This window comes from Vipera berus, assembly GCF_964194415.1.
Source record: "Vipera berus genome assembly, chromosome: 6".
In the NCBI taxonomy this organism is placed as follows: domain Eukaryota; kingdom Metazoa; phylum Chordata; class Lepidosauria; order Squamata; family Viperidae; genus Vipera; species Vipera berus.
The window spans coordinates 68,044,251-68,070,167 of NC_138208.1; the positions used below are offsets into that span (position 1 = coordinate 68,044,251).

General features: G+C 38.0%; 1 protein-coding gene across 1 annotated transcript in view; it reads right to left on the reverse strand.

Moving 5' to 3' along the window:
• Positions 1 to 25,917, reverse strand: part of ABTB3 (ankyrin repeat and BTB domain containing 3) — a 235,063-nt gene that overhangs the window by 30,032 nt on the left and 179,114 nt on the right. The window contains exons 5-11 of the mRNA XM_081330650.1: positions 24,733 to 24,898; positions 22,553 to 22,642; positions 14,857 to 14,958; positions 10,434 to 10,527; positions 10,198 to 10,333; positions 6,677 to 6,897; positions 3,330 to 3,508 (exon numbers count right to left, since the gene is read on the reverse strand). Of these exons, the coding sequence (XP_081186776.1) occupies positions 3,330 to 3,508; positions 6,677 to 6,897; positions 10,198 to 10,333; positions 10,434 to 10,527; positions 14,857 to 14,958; positions 22,553 to 22,642; positions 24,733 to 24,898 (988 nt within the window). The remainder of the gene's footprint in view (positions 1 to 3,329; positions 3,509 to 6,676; positions 6,898 to 10,197; positions 10,334 to 10,433; positions 10,528 to 14,856; positions 14,959 to 22,552; positions 22,643 to 24,732; positions 24,899 to 25,917) is intronic.

A 25,917-nucleotide genomic window follows, 5' to 3' on the forward strand; every position in this document is an offset into this window, starting at 1 on the left:
CTTTTAAGTTTTGGTGACCATGAATTGATGACATAAAAATATCTTTTATTTTTGTCAAGACAAAATTAATTTCTTCAGAAATGGGCAGAAAGACAGGTTGTAAACTAAAGAAATATGAGCCATCTAATATTAAAATGAATGGATGAAAGAATGATGATGAAGATTGTGTTGATATCAGTAGAACCTTTTTAAATATTGTTCAGATGAACATGCTTTCAACCTTTGAGCAATTCCTGAGTTTTTATAAGACAACTGCATTATGTATTGTAATGAGGCATGCATTTTTTTTCTTCCTGTCTCTGAGAAATCAGTCCATATGTGAATAAAAACAAACTGGGAAAGGGAGGTTACTGATTAAAAGATAACTATATTCTAGGAGTTTCAGTTTGTCATAAGCCACACAAATGTGATTATCATCTTCTTCCAGCCACACCCAGAGGAGTATGAAGGTGGCCTTGAAGAAAGATCTCAACAGCTTTCACAAAAATATAAGCTTAGAACCTGCAAGTGAGGGGGGGATTAAGCCAGAAATTCAAGTTTGCCCTACCTTGACTGTCATTAGTATAAGATGAAGAAAAAGAATCTCTGTCAGGCTTTCAAGAATCTGTTATTATGCCATAAATTAATAAAGTAGATTTCCAGTAGATGTTATTGAGACCGTTCTGAACTTATGGTATTGTTAACACAAAAAGGAGGATTGCCACAAACTTGTTAAACTGTCTTTGGGGAAAATCTCCAGTATCAGTGTTTCATGATTAAATACTACTTTGAAAAACTTCTATCAGAAGATTTTAAATTCAATACATCATTAATACTAGTCAATATATGTAAAGTAGGGAATCTAAGATGCTGAAGAGAACAGCCAGAGGCAATGTCAACTTTAAGGAAATAGGTTTTTATTTTGACAAAACTAAATTATAGCCCTGCCAAAGAGAATACCATTAATCAAATGAGATACATAAAATGTCTTTCAGTGGTTACTGGGAATAATGCCAAGACTTCAGTTTAAAAAGTTTTTTTTAATTGGTGCCTCAAAAATTCAGGTCCAGGAAAATGTTTCAGATCAAAAGACGGCATACAAGATACAGAATCAATACTTCTTGGTTCTTTGGGAAATTTCAGTAAATATTTCCTTTTCGTAAAAAAACAAAACAAAACAGAAGGGTCACTGATGAACTATGTTTTAGGAGGAATCATTTGTAAGGATTTAAACGCAAATCCATCAAATCCAAGGTTAGTTTCTAGACAACACCATGCTAATCAATCATTTTATGCGACACTGGTTAATTATGAGTATATTGGCATGCCACACTAGTGTACCTGATGTTTGCTTCTCATATGGAGAATGCAAGATGCACATTTATGAAGATTGCGGATCCTGGATTTTCTGAACTGTTTAGATACAGAAGTACTGACATTGATGACAAGTAATATATAGGTTACAATAGTCACTAGACCATAAAAAATCTGTCTGGGTGAGAGAGATGGAGACATGAATAATCTAGACAAAAGTGTATTTAATTTCAAATTATAACAAATCTCCACCAGGGTACTTTCCAAAATAGATGGGATATTTCCTTGAAACAGCATTTATGTATTAACAACCAAAATCTTTTATTCCTCTGAATAATGCATGTTTCATTATTACACTGTTTTATATTTCAAAGGGCATATTTTATCAAAATAATACTAGGAAACCAAATATGCATTTCAGTTATTATTATTTTCCTTTTAAGGCATTAAACCACAGTGATATAGACTGCTATATCTTCCAGGTCTGATGTAGTACTCTAGTCTGGAAGTTAAAAGTTTTTAAAATAATTAAAAATTGTACAAATTATTTAGAATCTGATTTTTTAGTCAAATTATTAATATTAATTGCTTTTACTGTACACAGTTCATTTTTAACCAGCAGAACATTGCTTGGGACTGGTTGTTTTCCATGAAAAGAGAAATTTAATCCTTAAAAATAAATCTTTTAAGAAATATATTTAACAATCTGTGATATTAAATACAACATGCAGTCCTTGCTGCACTGCATTGAATGGATCTATTCCAAGAATTGAGAACTTCTGATTTATCAGATTAATCAATTCGCAATGTCTTCACTTTAAATACATTCCTTTCTTCTTCTAAGGAATTCTAACCTGAGATTTATTTTTATTTATTTAGAAAACATATATGCCTGCCTATCTTATACATAATACTCCTAGGTAGCTCACACAGTTCCATTAAATCAGAATAAATATAACCCACAATAGCATCACATATCACATCACAGTTCCACAATAGCCTAACAATTCCACATTTACATTTCCAGGGCTCACTTCCATTGTAGATTGTTCAGGGGATTTTTTTTTAAAAAATGCCAATTTTATCCATACATCCTTTTACTTGACTTATCTGCCATATTTATTTTGTAGCAGGTAGCATACATTATGCATTTGGGAGGGTGGTGTCTCCAGAAGGAGGGCCCTAGTCAAAAATCCTGCAGCTGTTATGTCTTCTCTTTCTTATCATTCTTAATGTGAAAGTAGTAGGCACAAATGGTAGGAATAAAGAAAAAAATAAATGTTCCCAAACAGAAATGCCAGTTGCATCCCACATAATTGTTGAAATTTTGACAAGTTATTGCATGATAAAAGGCTTGTTTGGTTACACCCACTAAATGCCGTACATGCTGGCTTAATTTTCAGGGGTTGACTTCTGATGTCATGGGAACCCAACCAATAGTTGCTTGTTCAATAATGCATGGTTATTCAAACAGGATGGCATTCAATGTGAAGCCATTCATGGAGCAGTGCTTCTATGATCCCCCTAACTTTTCTTCTTGTATGATCCCCTTCATTATTCATTTTTTGTGCTATCACAAATTGTTTCCCATTACATTCAAACTGGCAACCAATGGGGTTTGCTTTCCCTCTACACTAATATTGCAGATCACAGTGAAACTAATTTGCAATTTCAGTCTAAAGTAACTAACAAAATAAGTGTTACTTAATAAGGGAGAGGAAGAGAGAGGATAACCAGATAGGGCAGTGTAATCTGAAACATAAAAGCATGACAGAGCGTTTTGAATACACTGTCTAATCTGCTTCTGATTAAAATATTTTCCCTGGATTGTAGAACTTGATGGTTTGCTGCTATAAAGATTGCCTTAAATGGCAATATTTTGGTGAAAGTTTTACTGTTACACTTAATTGTATCTTTGCAGTTGTAAAAAGCTTCTGTTTTGCTGTACAAGCTATTTGCCTTAAAAGCAGAAAAGCCCATTACAAATAGTTATTATTATCTGAGCTGCAAAATGACAAGTCTGTAGTGTCACCTACCTTACTTGCTTTCAATATTTCAATCATCAAAGGCAATCCTTGTGTGATGAGTTCTTCAGTGTATTCTTCCTCCTGGATAGATTTAAATTCTTTTAGCAAGCACTGGATGAGGGGCCTTCTATGTTGTTGAAAAGCAGTTCGCAAAGATTCTAACCACGTATGGAGAGTCCACGGAACACCTATTTAAAACAAAAAGTATTCCAAGAATTTCCATTGATTATTTTTTAAAAAATCAGAATCAGTATTATAACATGCAGGTCTTTGACTTATGAATGTGATTCTGCATCTATTTTCTTTCCTGGGACTCATTATCAGGCCTAATAGCATTGATTCTGGGCCAATAACACAAATGGAGAATCCATTGCCAATTTTTATGGCTTTGTGTGCTTTTCCTTTTGGGTACAGTTACCAGGTCATCTGCCTTTATTAAACAAGCAGCCTGTGAAAAGAACAAGGAGGAGTAACAATGGCTTCATGGTGGACATTGAAATCCAAAAACCTAGCCAGATGGATAGACAGAGCAACAGCGGTAAGAGAAAATGGTTTGGAGAGAGCGAATGCCTAGCTGAAAGTACCTTGCCTGTAGGACTAAAACTGAAAACTGGAACCATCATGACCAATAAATAATGATCTACTGTTCATTTTTGGAAACCCACCAGAAGTATAGCAATAGCAATTAGACTTATATACCTCTTCATAGTGCTTTACAGCCCTCTCTAAGAAGTTTACAGTCAGCATATTGTCCCCAACAATCTAGGTCCTCATTTTACTGACCTCGGAAGGATGGAAGGCCGAGTCAACCTTCAGAGTTGAACCCTTGGCAGTGGGCAGAGTTAGCCTGCCATACTGCATTCTAACCACTATGCCACTATAATTATCTTTTAATAGCAGTCTTTTTCGATCTCATCCTCCATGTATGTAGACCTTAACTCCCAGAATTCTCTGGTTGAGGCATTAATGGAACTGTAAACCTCATATCTGGAAGGAACCTAATGTGGGAAAATCTGCTCTACACAATCAAGATATTGCAAATTTCAAGTTTCTTTTATTATGTTTTTCCACACTTCTGCTAACTGACAAAACTCTATTTACCTGAGCAGCCATTTGAAACAATAATGTTTGTTAAATGTTTAGTAATTTAAATATAATTCTCCATGGAATGTCAAACAGGTAACTTGCATTTTAGAGTTGATTACAAAATAGCTGGTTTAATTAGAAAAAACACATTGCAGTGACAATGATTTAACAGAATCATTCTATTATTATTTCATTGTTCTAAGACATGTGCCCAAAAAGTTTTTCTGATTAGGAAAAGTGTTTTTAGTCCTAACTAAAAGGATAATTAAAAGAAATGACAGGATTGTAAAATGGTACCCTACAATGTTTACCTGCCTGAAGTATAATTGCGCCATATCAGAACTGCACTTCTCAAAAAGAAATGGGAGAATAATTGTAAGTTGCAGAAACTGAACACTTCCACACATTTTTTTTTTTAAAAAGTGAGAATTTCTGCAGTTAAAAAAAAAGTGCAGGAAGAAGAACTGGGTAACCATCGGAGAATTAAGAATGGAAATAAAGTCTTTCCGAAATAAACAAGGCAGGACAAATCCCACACGGAACCCCTGGTGCTGTGGCTTTATGTAAGTAAAGCCCCCGGTGTTGAAATTTTATATAATTATTTTGTAATAGTAAGAACTGCCTACTGTCCGCCAGGATAATTTTTTACACAAGGGGGTTTGCACTGCTTGGGGCCACACTTCTCACCTCTACCTTTGCTTCTGCCATGTTGTCCCTGTTGTTGCCAAGAAAAGCAAGGTCACTCCTATATTGGTGGGATGTCACAGTTTGGAATCCCAAATGATCAGGGTTCCAAAGGGCCTCATGATCCTCCCCATTTTAAGAATGGGGAGGACTAAATGTTTTCCTTTCTGCTACGAGTTTCCCGTTCACCAAAATAACTCATGAATTCAACTATCTAATAGAAATTCTGAGATGCTGATTTTAGAGCAACATTATCAGCATGTTCTTTGATGATAATAAGAGAAGATGTTTATTGTTGAACTTCTGGCCTATTCAGTATCTTAAAATTCAGGGCAAAAATAACTATAATTTCTGATAGGCATGCAATTTAGGGTACTTATTGACGCTGTTGGATAATGTATGCATTTAACAAATACTATATATGGATATTTCTTAATTGCTCATATGTCATATCCTTTGAAAAAGCATTGCTCTGAAAAAGGGCATATACTATTTTTCTTCCTCCCAGCTGTCTTCTTTGTATTTCTTAAACATATGCAGCATCTGTTTTTGTCCAAACATCCAGCCTGCCCATTCAAGTTTTTTGTTTTTTCATAAGCAGTTCCTAGTCAATTTCATTTCCCGGGTTAAAATCAACTTCTTTGCTCTTCAAAGAAGAACTGGATTAAACCAGAATTGCTACTTGTGGAAAGATTCTACATTGTAAAGTCAAACTACCGTCCTCCTACCTTCTAAGCAACCCAGTTTGTCATCTGTTAGGATAGACTGGGGCATTTGCTTAAAAGCAGGATGTTTTGTGGTACTACTGAAACCAGCATGATCTTTTTCAAAAACATGCACACCTGTTTACTTTAAAATACTTTTTAATTAGGAAAGAGTTGAGTAGCCCAAAGCCCTTCATATACTGCTGAGCTGCTATCTACAGGAGTCACAACCAAAATGGTGAAGAAAGCTGGGAGGTATAGTTCAGCAACATATTGAGGACCACAATTCTTTACTCAATTTATTAAATTCATTTGCTTTCTGTCTTTTCAGAAAATGAATGTCAAGGCAAGCTAAAACCTGTTGTGATTATCTCCAGATGTATACATTTCAAACCACAGAACCAGAAGCCCTAGTTGAGCTGAAAGGGTTTTTTGGGGGGGTTTTTTTGGTGGGGGAGGTGGGCAGAGGGGAAAAAAATAACAGTCTATATCTACTCCTTTATTGGATGGGACCTAACACCTTCCCCCTTGCTGTGGTCATGATTGTAAAAAATGTTCCCAGCTACTCTTGGTTTCTTGGCCAAGAGCAAAATGTATTTCACTTTGGCTCCAGAAGGTTGCAACAATATAAATACAGTATTTATAAATTTATGGAGTGGGAGCTGTACTTTTTCTCATATAATAAATCCATAATTATTAAGAAATAGTTGTTTTTAACACTTGATTTCTGGTATTCCTAAGTATGTTTATTAGTTGCCTGTTTTCGGCTTTGACAAGAACTCGGGAGCAGTCAAAAATTCTCAGTTCAACAGACAAGGGTCTCTTACATCAAACCATTTTTCTGACCAGGCATTTCTCATGAGAGGGGAAACCCAAACTGACCTATACTCCTGATGTCAATGGTTACATCCACATATCCATGTTCAGCGCTGTGATACATTGCCTCTTTCAGAGCTTTGAGTCTGGCTTTGCTGTTGCGGCTTGCACATAAAGGAGCAGGCGTGCTATCTGCCAAGTCAGTTCCTTCAGCCAATATCTCCTCCAGGGATAAGATATCACTCTTCTCCTTCTCCGGTTGAGCAAGAAGCTTACGAAACACATTCCTGTCAATCACAAACCAAAAGACAGAAAAGGGAAGGGCAGAGGCCACCAGATGGGAATTGTTAACAGTGAAACAGAAGACAACTAGCCATCTGGCTAATACGAATTCTGTTTAATTCATCCAACAAGATCTAGTAAACAAAGTATTTTCTTTTCTTTTCTGTATAGTACATGAGGCTATAGTAGCAAGTCAAAAATTCAAAAACCCCACATCCTGTCCATCAACAGGGTTATATCCAAATGCCATTAATGTTCAATGGAGTTGCTCCCAATGAACAAATAATTAGAAACAAGCAACAGAACCCAAGTGTGTTTCCTCTCCCTTACCTCCCACCTACCTGATACGCTTACATCTTGCTAGCTGCACATGTTCAGTCCTGTGGGGGATAGAATAAGCAATGTATCCAAAGCAAGTGGGCTAAGCGTATGTATCTCTGTGTTTGTTTACACAGGGAGGAGGATGTTTATTTTGCTATCTGTAATAATGTGTCTATTATGCTATGCAATAAAAGGAGAAAACACCTCTTATAATTGCAATCCAGAATTCTCCAGGTGAAGACAAGAATAGCTAAATGTGTCGTAGCTCATAGTAACTCATAGCTTAAAAAGTTCTACAATGAGTTCTTTATTCAACATCTGGCTGACTTGTTTTATGACAGATGCAACAAGTTGAAGACTGAGTGTGCCCCAGATCTAACCTTTCCTCCATCTTAAACTTCAGATGTTATTTCCCAATTTGAACAGAATCAATCCATCCATCCTTATTTTTATAATGGAAATATAAAGCCATTTGCAAAAGAGTTCTGGGGTTGTTGAAATTATGAGAGCTGTGATTCCTCTTATCTGGATGGCATCAATCAGTGGAAGGTAGTGCTAAGCTACAGTATCTATATCCCAAAGGGATAAGTAAGGGTCCAAGTGCATCCCATTCACAGGAACATCAATCTCTATAATTGTATTTCTATAAATTTCTATATAAATCTCTATAGTTATATTAAATCTACATAAATCTCTATAGTGATATCACTATAACTAAGTCACTTGAAATCAGTTCCTGGATCTTTAAAACTAAAGGATGTAATGGCATAATTGAAGAAGACCTTGGTAAATGAAAAACATTAGAAGTGGCAAAGACAACTATTCAATCCTGTGTTACCACAAATCATAGACAGTTGCCTTTCAATGGGCTTATTTTTTGTACCTTCAGCTCATATATTTTCTTGGCCCTAATACAGAAATACTAATCTTTCCTCTCTAATTCTACACATGATTATTTATTATCCAATGACTGCATCATCAAGGGATGATTTATAAGTGCAAATAAGATGTCTGGGTTTAGCAGCACAGACTGAAATTCTGTATGACTTAATGGCATTTTTAGACACCTCATTCACTAAGCGCTTAGTAACAAGATGATTTACAATCATGTGTTACCTGGTTTGTGCCTTTCTGATTCATATATATGCATGCTTACTCTCCTGCCTTAAACTTGTCATATTTTCTCACAAGCTGGTTCTTATTCTTTCCCCTTTGTTACTTGCCTAATGGTTCATTAGTTCCCTACGGCCAGGGCTATTTCCAACAAAATTGGCAGATCTGTTATTTTGTTTTTCCTTGTGATTCTACCAGATCTGAAGAACATCTGGACTATTTCCTGATCAAACCTAGTAGCTCATATTTCTTTCCTGTGCTTTATATAAGTTGTACATCTATGAGACTTCTCTCTACTGCAATGGTTCTAACTCCAGAAATACTTCTGTCTTTGTCTTTCATTGAAATCTCATTGAAAGGTGCTCCTGCAAGGCTATTTCAGGTGATAGAGCAGCTGAGTTATAAAGCTGAAACAAATATCAAGTGACAGAAAATTAATTTACTCAAGATTTTTTTTGTCTCCTAACCCATCAGCCCTAGATACCATGGACCAAAGCATTGGACGATACAAGTTGCAGTCTATTAAAATCAGGAGAGCTAAAAGTTCTATCCTGTCCTAGATAGATCCTTGTTTGAGTTGGCCTACTGGTCAATTCTTTGTCTTTGTCCCCAGTCTGGCAGCCTCAGAACTGATATCATAATAAAATGATATCAGAAGAGAGTGCAGCCAATTTCTTTTAGCTATATTTGTTTTGTAGATAATTTAAGGAGCAAAATGAGTACCTTACACTTAAAAAAACTGATCTAGCCCTGCAAATATCCCCTAAATGGGACATTTAATCTGATCTGGCAGAAAGTTTAAAGAGTAAAATAGATATTTTAAGCATTTAAGGTAAGAGTTTGCCTGGACAATAATATTTTTTCTGACTCTTGGCTATCCTGATTTTTGAATTGTTTTAATACCAATGTCCAACTTGTAACTCGTTGCCACTCAACTGCATCTCAGTGGGGTCTGTTCCTGCCTTATTAATGTTATACATACTACCTCTTTACTTTTGTTTAGTTTTCATGGACAATAACCATTCACAGAATGTATACCGTATATACTTGAGTATAAGCCGACTCGAGTATAAGCCGAGACCCCTAATTTTACCCCCCAAAACTGGAAAAAGTTATTGACTCGAGTATAAGCCGAGGCTGGGAAATGCAGCAGCTGGAGGTTGGATCCCCCGAAAGACGTCTCTGCTGAGATGAGAGAACGGGGTGGCAAGCCGCCAAGAGAATGGGGCGGTGGAGTGCTCCGCCGAGAGAATGGGGCTGCTTGCAGCACGGCAGAGGCTGGATCTCGCGAAAGAAGTCTCCGCTGAGCGAGAGAATGAGGCGTCTCAGCGCCCATTTTCTCGGCGAAGACTTCTTTCGGGGGATCCAGCCTCTGCCGCCCCCTTCTCTCAGCTGCCCAGCTGAGAGAAGGGGGTGACAGAGGCTGCATCCCCCGAAAGAAGTCTTCGCCGAGAAAATGGGTGGCAAGCTTCCACCGCCCCATTCTCTCAGCGGAGGCTTGCAGAGGTGGCGGCGGAGCTGCGCGTGCAGCTCTCCAAACCGCCGCAGCCCGTTTGGAGAGCTGCTGCCTTCGTCCATGTTTGATGAAAGCAGCAGCTCTCCAAACTGGGGGGTGGAAGTTCTTTTTTTTTGTTGTTCACTGGAGTATAAGCCGAAGTGGATTTTTTCAGCCCAAAAAGTGGGCTGAAAAATTCGGCTTATACTCAAGTATATACGGTACTTTATCTATTTTTTTAAAAATAATGTTTAAGAAAAAATTGAGTGCAAATTTATATACATGAATCTTAATGTAGAAGAATTGCATGTCATATGCTTTAAACATCCCATTCAAGCATTGTTTTAGCACTTAACTAAAAGCATACCAATTATACCTGTGTCCATGTGCAGCAGCCTGGCTAAAGGAGTTCATATCACCTTGTGGAGTCATGGAAATTCCATTCCTGTACATTGTTCCAATCATAGGATCAGCACCTCGCTCCAAAAGCAGACTAACCAATTCAAAATTCCCTACAAATCAGTAACAATGAAAGCCTTTTTAAAAAGTCTGCTTCTTGTTGTCTTCAATCAAACAATCTTAAGTAAGATATTATGATAAGATAATCCTTACCAGCAGCTGCTGCCAGTTGCAAGGGTGTTTCTGAATAATTTTCGTCACCATGTTCCAAAGAACCTTCTACTTTGGCTCCTGCATCCAGTAGTAGCTATAAAAGAATTCCATCGTTTTTCTTTAAAAAAAATCTACACAAGAACTAAAATGCTCATCCAGTACAGAAGAGCAATCTTCTTCAATGCAGTGTTGAGATCCATTTTATTGCAAGCCCCATAATTCTTAGCCAGAATCTGCAGTCCCAAAACTTCTGGAAGTGCAAATTAAAGTAGCTGCATTCTGCAAAATACATAAATACTGGCTATTGCATATGGGTTGCAAAAATCCAGATGACCAACAGATAACTAACAAAGTGATGCAGGAAGTCTAGTTCTTTGGTACGACTTAGTGCATATTCCAGCTCAAATTTGGTTACAGAAAATAAATAAGTAGAGAAGTCCAAGGTTAAAGGCCATCAAATTAGGGGCCAGTTCACAAAACAATATACTTGTAATTTTTGGTTTCCAAGAAAGCATTAAATATCAAGAGAAAAGGTGATAAGAACAGCCAAATTTTAATGCTCTGTATCAAATGAACCATAGAGTCACACAGGAACATGCAGTTATTCAACTTGTTTGCAGTTTTTCCCCCCTAACATCTCTTTTTCGTTTGTACCACTGCTGAGACAGGAATACTGCACAACAGTAAATGTGCAATATTTTGGTGAAGAGTGAGGACACTGTATCCACTGTGTTATGCTCACAGTCATCACTCCAAATAATGGTCTCTAAAGGATCAGCCCTTCTTCTCTTTTTTTTCTCAAAAAATGTCCCAAACACTGGTCAACTCCCTGCTTTCTCTTATGACTTCTTTGTTAATCTACCAACTTGATTTATATTTGCTTCAACAAGCTTATGATTGGCTTCCCAAAAGCTTTCTATTACGTTTTCCCAACGACGGTAAAGTGGATGGGCAAGTGTCTTCCTTGAGAGTTCTTAGGAACTGCAGCCCAGCCATAAATCTTCTCTTTTCACATAACCTAATATTCCATTTTCACACAATAAATAGAATTTTATGTTAGGAGAAACCTAAAGGATTTCAGAGTAATACATTCTTCAGAAACTGGGGGTGTTTGGAATGGACTATACATTAAAACAAATACCAAAGGTGAGAAGTTCAAGAATTTCAGAAACAGAACATCTTTAGAGTCCCTGTATCTTGGGAGGAGCAGACACATGAGGATTCTATCATGCAAATAAACAGTAATTTATGATACAACCACAAATTATCCTAAAGTAGTTTGAGAAGGCAACATACCACATGGTAGCAACTGAACAATTATTTTCACCACCACAGAAACGTCAGCTCAGATTATTATGATACTGGAAAGATTGAGGGAACTAAATATGTTTAAGCCTGAGGGAGAAAAAACAGCTGAAGAATGTGACAGCACCAGTGGTGGGATTCAGCCAGTTCACACCACTTCGGCAAAACCAGTAGCTAATTTTTTGTTGCCTACGCCCAGAATGGACTTCTGGAAGTGGCATCCACACAGAGAATCGGTTGTTCACATATTTGAATCCCACCACTGGGCAACACTTTTCAAGAACCTGAAGTGGTATCATAGATGTAGGGCACCATATAACCTCTACCATTGCAACTTTTAATCCATTCCCCAAAAAAATCCAAAGATTCAGAAACATAACTATTCAATCTAAGACCTATCTTCCACTTATGTTCTTATTGTTATTGGGTGGATGCCAGATGAATTATTCACCCATTCCATGTTCTTTGTTGTTGCCAAAGGAACTGTCCCCATCTGATCCATCCCAACAACTCTGATATAATAGAAGAAACTATTTGTAGCTCAGGTTGAATTGTGGGGTCCTTTGGTGCTCTCTGAAATTGGTTGTTTTCTTGTAGATGTTTCATTATCCAACTAGGTAACACCATCAGTGCTAGAAGAGGATAAGGTTTGCTCCTTATTTATATAACCCTAACTCAAATCAGAGTTTTTCCCCAGTCTTTCCAATACAAGCTTCACAATCTGTAACATTTCAAGACGGATTCAACAAAGCAAAATTTAAACAAACAATTGGTTTAGTTTGTTCTAGACTAAGCTATGCTAAACTATTACCATTATCTCATACATACATTGATGTATATTATCTATCACTAGTAAAGAGCTCAATCTATCTGATTTTAAATGGATACTGCCCATTTCTTTATTTTAGGAGCCTTGTGCTGGATTAAAATCATTTGACTAGGAGCCACGAAAGCACAATGTGCTTGACACTGTTAAAGGAATCCTGCTGTTGAAAGAGAGAGCAGTAATATACAGCACTGATGATTGCATCAGCCATAAGCATCTCATGGTGGTCTTGCAGTTGGCCTTCCTTATCAGTTCCACCAAAAGCAGCACTGCCACTAGGCAATGTGAGACAACAGATGTTGAAAAGTAGCAATCAGCCTTCCAGATATCCTGCTTGAACTTGAAATCCATCTCTCCTATTATAAGCTAGAATTATTTTGTATTCAGATGCAGCTGAGGGCACTAGACTGCTGTCCTGAAGTGAGATGGAAGGCACTATTCTGTCAGCAACATTGAAGTAATCTCAGTTGCTGGTTCAATTCACTTCTATATATGTGAAAGAGCTGGGTGGGTAAAAGCATAACTGTCCACTGCTTCGGACACCAAAGTTCGGAGAATGCCGTCTTGTGGCTCCCAGAGGGAGGGCGTTCTCTGTGGGCGCGCCTGACCTATGGAACCATTTACCGGTTGAGCTCCGGATGGCTCCCGACCTTCGCTCCTTCCGACGCGATCTAAAAACATATCTATTTAAGCAATCCGGTCTGGTCTGACGGGTTTAATTTTAATTGTGGTTTTAACTTATCTTCTACATTTGGGCAGTAGGGCTTAATTTATTTTCAATTTTCTGTATTTGTGCATTTTGACATTTATGTCAATGTTCACCGCCCTGAGTCCTTAGGGAGAAGGGCGGTATACAAATCAAATCAAATAAATAAATAAATAAAGTGTTTGTGGTGTTCTAAATTACAAAGAAATACAGGAATTCCAGAAAGGCAGAAAAACATCTATCTAGAATGCAGACCACTGCCCATTACATAGTGCCACACTGATATTTAACCTACGAATAATGTAAGAACTTTCTTCCTAGATCTTGCTAATAGAGAATGAACAATGACACGCTATTTTCAGTTTCAGAAGCAGTATATCATAGAGAAGTCATATTTTGCTTCTCTCCAAATATTGGTAATTAGAGATACAGCAAACTTTCTTTCCAGTTTTTATAATAACCACTGATAAACGTATCCTTTATGAAACTGTCATCATCGTTCATCATCTTATGAACTTGGAGCTAGCATTGATAGCCATGAATCCATTATTCTGTTCTATATAGCATAAAGAAAATATAAAGTTTTAGTCAATGAAACTCATTGAATGAGGGTTTTTAGAAACCCACAACAACTCTACGTGGTCCCTAAACTCCTACAGTACTATCCTTTCTATTCCTTATGTTTATTTTTCTTTTTTAAAACAAGGTTGGACAAAAGGAGGAAAAGAAAGGTACCTTTCTTTTATTTATTTATTAATTTAATTTGTATACCGCCCTTCTCCCGAAGGACTCAGGGCGGTGAACAGGGCAATACATAATAAAAACAAGATACAAAAATTAAAAATTATTAAAAAGTAATTAAACAGTGATGCCCGTAATAAATTAGTACAGATTAAAAGTTAAGGCCAATTTATAAAACCCAACCCCATCCCATCAGGTCAGGCCGTCTTGTTCAAAAAGGTGGGTTTTAAGATCGCGCCGGAAGGAGCGGAGATCAGGCGCCGTCCGGAGCTCGACCGGAAGATGGTTCCATAAATCCGGTGCGCCCACAGAGAAAGCCCTCCCCCTGGGGGCCACCAGTCGGCATTCTTTGACCAGTGGCACCCTGAGGAGGCCCTCTCTGTGGGAGCGTACTGGGCGGAGGGAAGTTGACGCCGGCCGCAGGTGCTCCCTAAGGTATTCCGTGATATGTGATATGATAATATATTATTAAACAATAAATAAATAGGTACATAAAACACATGGTCAAAAATTATCAAAAAGTGCCAATAGGATATTATTGGTATAATTTCATTTTTAATTGCCCTATTTACACTTCGCAGTGATTTAGCCCTTAATTGCATGCAGATTTCTCAGAGTTAATTCTAGCTATCCGATGCGGATTACTTCCTAATAGATATACTTAAGATTGCAGCCTTATACTTGTAGTTGTATATAATAGAGTTATTATATATCTACAGAGCAAAGAAAGAAGTAGCAAAAGAAACCAATATGAAAATGTCTGCCAAGTATGGAATGATTGCCAATTAAAAGCTAACCATGAGAAATAAACTATGAGATGGAGCAAAAGGGAAATACAGTAATACCTGGACTACAGGAATATGTCCATGCAACACAGCAAATGTCAGGGCGGTCCAATGACGGGTCTCAGGATGGACGGATGGATATTTATGAGGAGTATTGACAACCTATAAACAAATAAAGCAGGTTTCTTTTATATATGACTCTTCAGCAAAAGCCATTGTATGTGTAATCAAAACAAACTTGCCAGAATGCTTGACACATTAAGATACAGAGAAAAGAAAAAAAGCATGCAAAATAAATTCTAAAAAAACCCTGTTTTATTTTTAATCTAATCAAAATTTTCCTGGGCAAGAAAATAGACTTCCTTAACCATTTCCCTTAGATCCTTTTAACCCACCTAGATATGATTCTTACAGTTAGTATTCATCTGATGATCACATGAGTACAGCAGTAGCTTCAAACTACATTCCAACAAACAGAAAGATAAAGGGAGATGCTACTCTCCGTCTCATTGCCAAAGTATCACAATCACACTCATACAATGTTGGACAACCTTTCTACCATACCAAGTGGACCTGAAGGCTATGAGCTCCTCAGAAATCAGCTAATGCTCTGACTTAGACACAACATTATAAGAAAAGGTTTTTGAGAGCCCTGGTCTCAAACACACCCTTTTTCTCCTATTAAATAGACAGAAATAAACAGTAGAGTCCCACTTTAAATTTAGAAGAAGTTCAATGGGCTGTCTAAACTAGATATGGTTTGTGGCACCATCACCAGCTTAAGCAGAGTAGAGACAGGGAATACTCCATTCTCTGCTGCCTATTCTACTCTGCTATGGCATCAGATAGAGTGCTGAAAGCTCTATGGTGGGGGTCTCCAACCCCTGGTCTGTGGACCGGTACTGGGCCACAGCATGCCAGCAACCGGTCTGCACAAACAAGCAAAGCCCCATCTGTAGGATGCAGGCAGCACACAAAACCACACACTCTCTGGTCTGTGGAAAAACCTTTCTCCACGGAACCGGTCCCTGGTGCCCAAAAGGTTGGGGACCTCTGCTCTATGGCTCTTCTGCCATTCTTCCCAGCTCTCTACCATACTCCATTCTCTAGTCTGAACCTTAAACTATAGTTAATTTTAACTATATAATAAGTAAATTTAACTTAAAGTCAGGATTGTGAATTATATTAACATTAAAGATGGTTTACTATGATGCCTGAAATAATTCCCTAAAAAGATATTGTTGGCTTGGAGTGGGGGGAGTGCCATGATCTATACAATGTGTACATTTTTCTTGTTCTGGCCATCCTAAACAGCAGAGGATTGGCTTCAGCAGATTTCAATTAAGTTTAGAATCTTGAACTAACCATCTCGATTTTTTCTTTGTAATCTTCATTATTCCATTGCTGGCAGGAAAACACTATGATAGCATTTACTATCTAGTCAATCATCAATTGTAAACTTGTCAAGGACAACACCGTACTAGCTGTAATTGATTATTTGTTGGAACATGTAAAAAAGGATGCCTACAAATGTCAGCTTCACACAGGAACGGCCTCATGCTAGGCTACTTGAGAGTTTTTTAAGGTTAGACCAGGAAGTTAAAAAGACACCATAATATTTAGTGTCTATATATTGGAAATTAGTTCTCAAATGAAATTCTCACCAGCTCAATATGAAAATATTTCGATAATAGCATAATTTCTATTATCTGCACTTCAGCTTGTTTCAAGACAAGAAGTAACATCATAATGCAGAGGTATCTGAAATTCTGAATAGACAAATCCCTGCATCTCATAAACTCATAAAAAAGATGTAAATTGCTGCATATCATTTTTTTTTAAAAAAAAGTCCTAATCCATAACCAAATGAACAAAACATAAAAACTATTATCATAATGCACAGCTCAGGTTTTAAACATAGCATGAAACCTTGACTACATGAGATAATATTAATTAAACTTTCCTGCATATCAATAAAGAGCTAATCCTATATAAAAAAACTAGGTAGTATTATCTTCTTTAACAAAAAAATATTTTTGGCTGCACCCCAGATTTACTTTTTCAAATTCTGATTTTGCCAGCTTGTAACTTTATACCATGTGGACAAAGGTTAAAATTATACATCTATTCAATCACTTTCCAAAGTTCCACAATACGTTCCACAACAACCCTGAGAGAGAATGACTGGCCCAAAGGTATCCAGTTGGCTAAGGTAGGACTAGAACTCACAGTTCCTGGTTTCTATCTTGGTGCCTTAACTATTAAACCAAACTGGCACTTTTTCTCTCTGTCAGAATCTACTGCCTCCTTTTTGGTACAAATAAATAAGACTTTATAACTAGTACTTAGTATCACCCAGCTATAGGATTTCTGTCCCTTCTTTTATAACTAGTCTTAAGGAAATACAAATGGCTCTTCAATCCCTTCTATAGCATGGTTTGCTTTTGTTGACTTGAAGGTTAAAAATGAATGTTGTCTCATTACAGATATCCCATCGCAGCTAATGACAACATGCTACTTCAGTACTGCAATGCAATACTAATGTTTTAAAGGTGATGGTTTTTTATATTGGTACAGCAATTTTTCACACCAGAGTAAATATTTTCTATTTTTTAAAAGGCCACTCTTCTTCCTATTCCAATTTGACTTTATTTTCCAATGAAGCATTCCACCAGAGCCTCTGTTGTACAAACATCATGAAAAACCAATTTTAAATATTTGAACAAGTGGCAAACCAGATTGCATCAATTTTCAGTTACTAAAAGATATTTAGCAGAGCAACAGAAAAGTCCAGCACTAGGTCCTATTTTAGCATTTTGTAACCACATACAAACTCAAATACTTTGGCCACCTAATGAGAAGGAAGGACTCACTGGAGAAGAGCCTAATGCTGGGAAAGATTGAGGGCAATAGAAGAAGGGGACGACAGAGAATGAGGTGGCTGGATGGAGTCACTGAAGCAGTAGGCGTGAGCTTAGATGGACTCCAGAAGATGGTTGAGGACAGGAAGGCCTGGAGGAACATTGTCCATAGGGTCGCGATGGGTCGGACACGACTTCGCAACTAACAACAACAACAAACCACATTTACCTTAACTTAATCTACCCCATTTCTCCATCATAATTTCTGCAAGTAGCAAAGCATGATTTACAACAAAGCATGATTAAATCAACTTTAACCACTCTTTCCTCTATTCTCATTTTCTTTCAGTATTCTCTTGTATGATGAAAATTATGTTTGCACCCTCTGTAATTATCTTCAATTAGCCTTCGATATATATTACTTTAATATGGAGATTGTCATATATCTACAATGGTCACAGCCTATTAGATAAAGTTTCAGAAGCTATCAAAGATTAATAAATCTCCCATTATTAAGTCTTTCTGTTTTCACTGCACTGTCAGCAATAGAAAGCATAATTTTTCTCTGAAACAAGCTACTATTCATTCATTGTATTGTGGGTAGCCTTGGGCAAGCTAAAAAGTAAACAAAAAATGCTGCATCATCTTTTTCATCCCAGCCCAATGATTCTGGATCTTTTAGATTTGAAGAGCCTGCCATACATTTATGAAGTGGTTGGCACAACATAGGAGAACAAACCCATCGGGACAAGATTCAGCAGTCCATCTGCATTTAAAAGACAAAGGCCATTCTTTTGAAGACAGCAAAGTTCACATTTTGGACAAAGAGGACCGCTGGTTTGAAAGAGGGGTCGAAGAGGCCATCTAAATCAAAACTGAATAGCCTTGTCTCAACAGAGGGGGAGGGATACGACATCATCTATCTTCAGTCTACAACACAATCCTTTCAACAGTTCCAAGAAGGCTCCATACCCATTTGCACTACTCAGGTGACCCTGACAACACAGATAAGCCTCCAGGAGGCATCAACCACTCTCTAAATGAATGTAAATGACCAGCTGTCTGCAAGAAGCATAAATCCTTCCATTCCCCACCATCCAATCAGAGCTGAAGAAGTTTCTTGGATGAGAAGCAAAATGTCTTCAAAGAGAAAAAAGAAAGTCCAGCTGCCTCATGAAAAAGCACCTTTGGGACAACCATGACCTGGATCACTGAGAATCTCCATAGACATTGAACTGAAATTACCGTATTTTCCGGCGTATAAGACGACTGGGCATATAAGACGACCCCCTACATTTCCTGTTAAATTATAGGGTTTGGGCTATACTCGCTGTATAAGACTACCCCTCTTCCAACGCACACCAAATAAAAATTAAAAAACATCAGATTTGATTTTAATATGGTAATTTTAATTCAAATGCTTATGACATGCAGGTGCTTAGTAGGAAAACTGTCACTTATAAACATAAGGCTGTTTGTCATCAAACATGTAAACATAAAACAGTGCAAGTGGATTAAATAATAATAATAATAATAATAATAATAATAATAATAATAATAATAATAATAAGAATAAGAATAAGAATAAGAAGAAGAAGAAGAAGAAGAAGAAGAAGAAGAAGAAGAAGAAGAAGAAGAAGAAGAAGAAGAAGAAGAAGAAGAAGAAGAAGAAGAAGAAGTAGAAGTAGTTGGAGGGGACCTTGGAGGTCATGTAGTCCAACCCCCTGCTCAGGCAGGAAACCCTATACCATTTCAGACAAATGGCTGTCCAGTCTCTTCTTAAAAACTTCCAGTGTTGGAGCATTCACCACTTCTGGAGGCAAGTTGTTCCACTGGTTAATTGTTCTAACCGTCAGGAAGTTTCTCCTTAGTTCTAGGTTGCTTCTCTCCTTGACTAGTTTCCATCCATTGCTTCTTGTCCTGCTTTCAGGTGCTTTGGAGAATAGCTTGGCTCCCTCTGCTTTGTGGCAGCCCCTGAGATATTGGGTCACTGCTATCATGTCACCCCTCACCCTTCTCTTCGTTAAGCTACACATACCCAATTCCAGCAACCGTTCCCTATTTTCCTAATTCACTTTTTCACTTTTCCTAATTCACTCTAAAGCTTTCCCTGTGCAGAGCCTTACGTAAAACCAGCTGCCTGCAATTAGTGCAGGTTCGCATCCCACCAGGCTCAAGGTTGACTCAGCTTTCCATCCTTCCAAGGTAGGTAAAATGAGGACCCAGATTGTTGGGGGCAATAAGCTGACTTTGTAATAATGCTGCTTGGGGGGGGGGGTGAAAGCCCTAATAAACAGGCATATACACAGAATGAAGGCTATTGCTAAGCACATTGATTTGTGCTTTAAATTGTAAGCCACCCTGAGTCTTCGGAGAAGGGCAGGATATAAATGGGATTTAAAAAAAAAAGACCAAATGGGAGATCCGCTCCAGGTTTTCCAGCCAGTCCGCCCAGTTCCTGAGTCAAATGTGTCCTTAGAGCTAAGCTCTGACTGCTGCCTTCCCCACCTGCCTTTCAAGTTGGGATATACTACAGCTGCTCTTCAACTTTAGAAAGAAAGACGCCCAGACCCCAGCCTGTAAAAAATCACAGACTGCAGCTTCTTCTCCAATTGGTCCCGCTTTCCCTGCGCAGACTAAATGGGAGATCCGCTCCAGGTTTTCCAGCCAGCCCTGTCCCTAAATTTTCAGGGTATAAGATGACCCCTGACTTTTGAGAAGATTTTCATGGGTTAAAAAGTAGTCTTATACGCCGGAAACTACGGTATGTATCACTCACTCTCATATGGTCCTATTTTTTATATTGCCAAAGAGCTTTGTAAATAAGGACACAAAAATTAATAGATTGAAAAAAAGATGCTGTTCTACAGGATGCAGCAGAAGAGAGACAGAAATAATGACTGTAAAAGAAAGAGCAACTCATTTCAGCTGGATGTTGAAAAGAGGCTAAATATTCTACCCGTTCTTTGACGTTTTTGTGTATGTCTTGTATGGTATGGAATCCTGTGCCATCCTTTCCAGGTGAGCAAGCCACTTTATTGGCTCTTTTTCTATCTGTAGTTTAAGATTGGTTCTATGCCTATTTTTCTTCTTCTGGTCACTACAGCAGTTTTGCTCAAACATCTCACTTTGTGATGACTAACCCCCTGCTCAGGCAGAAAACCCTATACCATTTCAGACAAATGGCTGTCCAGTCTCTCCTTAAAAACTTCCAGTGTTGGAGCATTCACCACTTCTGGAGGCAAGTTGTTCCACTGGTTAATTGTTCTGTTAGGAAGTTTCTCCTTAGTTCTAGGTTGCTTCTCTCCTTGACTAGTTTCCATCCATTGCTTCTTGTCCTGCCTTCAGGCACTTTGGAGAATAGCTTGCCTCCCTCTTCTTTGTGGCAGCCGCTGAGATATTGGAACATTGCTATCATGTCACCCCTTGTCCTTCTCTTCATTAAACTAGACATACCCAATTCCAGCAACCGTTCCTTATATGTTTTAGCCTCCAGTCCCCTAATCATTTTGTTGCTCTTCTCTGTAGTCTTTCTAGTGTCTCAACATCTTTTCCACATTGTGGTGACCAACACTGGATGCAGTATTCCAAGTGTAGCCTTACCAAGGCATTGTAAAGTGGTATTAACACTTTACGTGATTTTGCTTCTATCCTCTGTTAATGCAGCCTAGCACTATGTTGGCTTTTTTGGCAGCTGCAGCACACTGCTGGCTCATATTTAAGTGATTGTCCACTAGGACTCCAAGATCTCTCTCACAGTTGCCACTATTGAGCAAGGTACCACCTATACTATACCTGTGCATTTGGTTTTTCTTGCCTAAATGTAGAACCTTACTTTTTTCACTATTGAATTTCATTTTGTTAGATAGCACCCAATATTCAAGTCTGTCAAGATCCTTCTGTATCTTTACCCTATCTTCTGGAGTGTTGGCTATTCCTGCCAGCTTGGTGTCGTCTGCAAATTTGATGAGTTCCCCATCTATCCCCTCATCCAAATCATTGATGAAGATGTTGAAGAGCACTGGGCCCAGACAGAGCCCTGGGGCACCCCACTACACACTTCCCTCCATGTAGATGCAGTTCCATTGAGGACCACACACTGAGTCTGGCCAGTCAGCCAGCTCCGAATCCATCTGGTGGTGATGCTGTCTAACCCACTTTTTTCTATCTTATCAAGTAGTAGTTTGTGGTCTACTTTATCAAATGCCTTACTGAAGTCCAAGTAAATTATATCCACAGCATTCCTCCAGTCCACTAATTTGGTCACTTGGTCAAAGAATGCAATAAGATTTGTCTGGCCATGTTTAACAAATTAGGAACTAAAATGTTTTGATCATTAAATAATACTGCTGATAATATGAAGTGATGCATTTGGAAGATACCATAGAGCAGTGGTTGTCAGCCTTTTCTTCACTATGGACCCCTTTTAAATCCTTTTTGTGGCCACAGACAATAGCCAAGGACCCCCAAGACTTCACTCAAGTTTTAAATCATAACATTTCTTAAAGCCTTCACGGACCCCCTATGATGACAGGCCCTCCCAGAGGTCCACAGACCACAGGTGGAGAACCCCTGAGTTTACTATCAGTAAATACTAGGTCTTGATGTCATTGCTGAATGAGCATTGCTGCTTTGCTCAATAACTTTTGGCTTTCAAGGATTCTATTTTTCATCCCTGTATGAAAGAACCATTATTAAAGAGAGGGAGTGTTACATGTATCAGAGGGTAAAAATGTTCCTGATGATGGTTCAAAAAAAGATTAAACCTGGATTTTACATTTTAGCTGTTCTAACAAAGACACGCAGCATTTTAAAACATGAGTGCCCTTATCTTTGGCTTCCTGCGTTTTTAACCTGTCTTCCCAGAACAGATGCAATCATAAGAATAGTCTCACCTCAGCATTTAGATCTGCTCCAGCATCCAGTAACATCTGGACCATGGCCTCATCACCCCGCACACAAGCATACATCAATGGAGTCATACCCTGTGTGGATAGCAGTATTCATAATCATTGATTTATAACCTATATTTTATTCAGGATCACAAGGTGAGGCCCTAGTGACCAGACTAGGGCTCAAATACAAGAAGCATGATATTAGACCATGTGCAAACAGCTATCAGTCCACAAATATATTGTTTGATTTAGACAGGTTTTATTGGATATGATTTAATTCTGATAAATTTTATTTGATATTGTTTAATTCATACAAGTTTTATTTGATATTGTTTGATTCATACAAGTTTTATTTGGTATTATTTGATTCATACAAGTTTTATTTGATATTATTTGATTCATACAAGTTTTATTTAATATTATTTGATTCAGACAAGTTTTATTTAGTGTTATTTGATACGTGAGGAAAAATTGACCGGAGATAACTATATAGCTAACCTAATCACTAGCATGATAGGCAGGAAAAATAATCTCACAAGAAATACCCATAAGTGTCCATGAGTCTCTATGTCAAATGATAGCCTTATGAAATATGAAGTTGATCTGTGTGTCTGGGTTTGCCCATTTATTTCATCAAACCTTTTTTTTCAAATTTTATTTAGAAAAACATATGTGCAATGTTCAAAATGTGGATGAGTTCAGGTAGTCCTCAACATACAGCCACAACTGGGATCAGAATTTCCATTGCTAAGCAAGACGGGTAGTTAGGCAAGTCACAACTGCTTTTACAAACTTTTTTGGCACAGTTATTAAAAGAATCATGTGGTCGTTAAGTGAATCCTGGTTCCCCCATTGACTTTACTTGTCAGAAACCAGCTGTGAAGTCACAAATGGCAACCATAGCAAACATTGTAAACACGTGACAGTTGCCGAGTGCCTGAATTTTGCTCCTGTGAACATGGAGATGCTGCGATAGTTATGCATGAGTTACCTTTTCAGTAACATTGTAACTTTAAATGGTCACTAAATGAGTAGCTGTAAATCAAGGACTACCAGTAAAGCATTCTTTTTAAACAGCCGTTTATTAAATTTTGATCAACTTCTTTGCCAAGATGAAGGTTTTAATCTCAAGACCTTTATGGAGTCTGGACTCCACTCTAGTGTTAGGCATTTATTTTGTAACGTAGTCCTTCATCATTTTTATGTGGTTATTTTAACAGTTTAGGCTGGAGCTTTATATTAATTGCCCAAACTACTAACTGCAATTGGAGGAGTAGAAGCTTTGCTATGCTTGCCTTTAATATATACTGATTTAATTTGAAATGAAATGCCAGGCAGCTCTGCTGAGAGTTCCTAGCTCTAGGGAAATGCTGCCCTGTTTGGAGGAAAACTAGATTAACTGGCTCTTCACTACAGAGACTCTAGCTGAAAAATTATATTAATCTGAAATACTCTGTGCAGCTGATCAAGATATCCTTTGTGATTAATATTTCGTTGACAGCATTAGGCACAAATGTGTCAGAAAGGGAGAGTTAATCATTACCCAAAAATATGAATGAAGAAAGAAAAAGAACTCGGTTTTTGTTTGTTTGTTCGAATTAAAGAGAGGTGCATGCACCAAAAAGACAACAAATGGATGGAGCAAGAAAAAAATAACTTGCTTCCATTCTGCAAAGAGACCTCTCTTTTATGGTAGGGCTAAGTTTTCCTCAATGTTTCAGGATTCTTAAAGTTTTTGTTTTGTTTCTTTAGAGCAGAGGTCTTCAAACTTGGCCCTTTTATGACTTGTGGACTTCAACTCCCAGAGTTCCTCAGCCAGCGTGCCTGGCTGAGGAACTCTGGGAGTTGAAGTCCACAAGTCATAAAAGGGCCAAGTTTGAAGACCCCTGCTTTAGAGATTTTTAAAGCAAATATGAATAATGTGCGTATACAATCTTATTATTTCTTTATTGGTGAAAACAGAACAGGGAAACTCGCCCTTATCTATGTTACCAATGTCTGATCATGAATATGTCTATAATAAACTCCCCACATAAGCAACCCATCCAAGTAAAAGGAACTCATTCTCCCCTAGGCGCTTTGTTTTGAGCTGTTCAGAAAATTGATATTTAATTTCAAACTTTTCTTTTTTTTTAAAGCTAAGTTTCTTTTTTTTCTACATGGTTTATAATTCTTTATACCTGTTCACTCATGCTGTTAATTCCATCTGGCCCCAGTAAAGATATGGCCTGCTTGACCAGGTCTGTTCGGCCACAGGTCAACATCCGGAACCCTAGGTCTTGCTTGAACTTTGCTTCTGTGGCTACTGCGTCCAGTTTCCGAGAAGCACAGAAGCAGTCATCAATCCTGCGAACCGAAGAAAAGCGTTAGAACATTCTTTCGAAAGAGATTTTAGCCACTCGTTTTTCCACTGCCACATTTTGCCTTTGAATGACATACACTGCCATTGCAACAGAAAACCTAAATAATGTACTGTCAAGGAGGATTTACGTAGAGAAAATCTCACCCCCAAAACCACAACTATTCCTACCAGGTTCTTCTAGATGGGTGTGCCACATTTTTGCCCTGAGTTTCTTTCCCTTAATATAGAACTGCAGTTACAGTATGACATTTGATTGTTATTTTAAATTTTAAAGGAGCCCAGTAATTGTCAGGAAAAAGCAAGAACTCAAGACAGATTAGAGCTAATAGACAGAGACCTTTAGATTTGGGCTAAAGGCGAGGCTTTCGGACATAAAATACTGGTTCCTGGAGCTGGAAAGAGTCTCCACCCCACCCCTTTTTTTTTGTCTGATGAGAAAAAAGTAGACTGTAGGATGGAAACATTTAACGGAGAAGAAAAACTCCATCTTGCACGCAGCCAAGTACCGTAGCATCTTCAACCTGTGATACTCTAGAGCAGTGTTTCCCAACCTTAGCCATTTTAAGATGTGTACACTTCAACTCCCAGAATACCCCAGCCAGCATTACTGGCTGGGGTATTCTGGGAGTTGAAGTCCACTCATCTTAAATTGGCTAAGGTTGGGAAACACTGCTCTAGAGATGTACATCTGCTATTTCCTTTAATTTCTAATGACTGTTCTAGATCTGGCCTCTATTAACAATTCTTTCCTAGTAAACATAAAAAATTACATCAAGTCTTTTACCATAAAGTCTGCCTGGTTGCTGTCAGTTTTGTTTTCTATCTCTTATGGAAGGAAGGAAACAGGATGAAACCAGCTAAGCGTTAACAGCTAGGTTTTATTATACCAAACATGGGATCAGCAAATGTCTATAGAGATTCTCAGTCATCCAGGTCAGGGCTTTTCAAACAGGGGTACGGGTACCACCTGTGGTACATTGGCACCTGGCAGGTGGTACGCGAC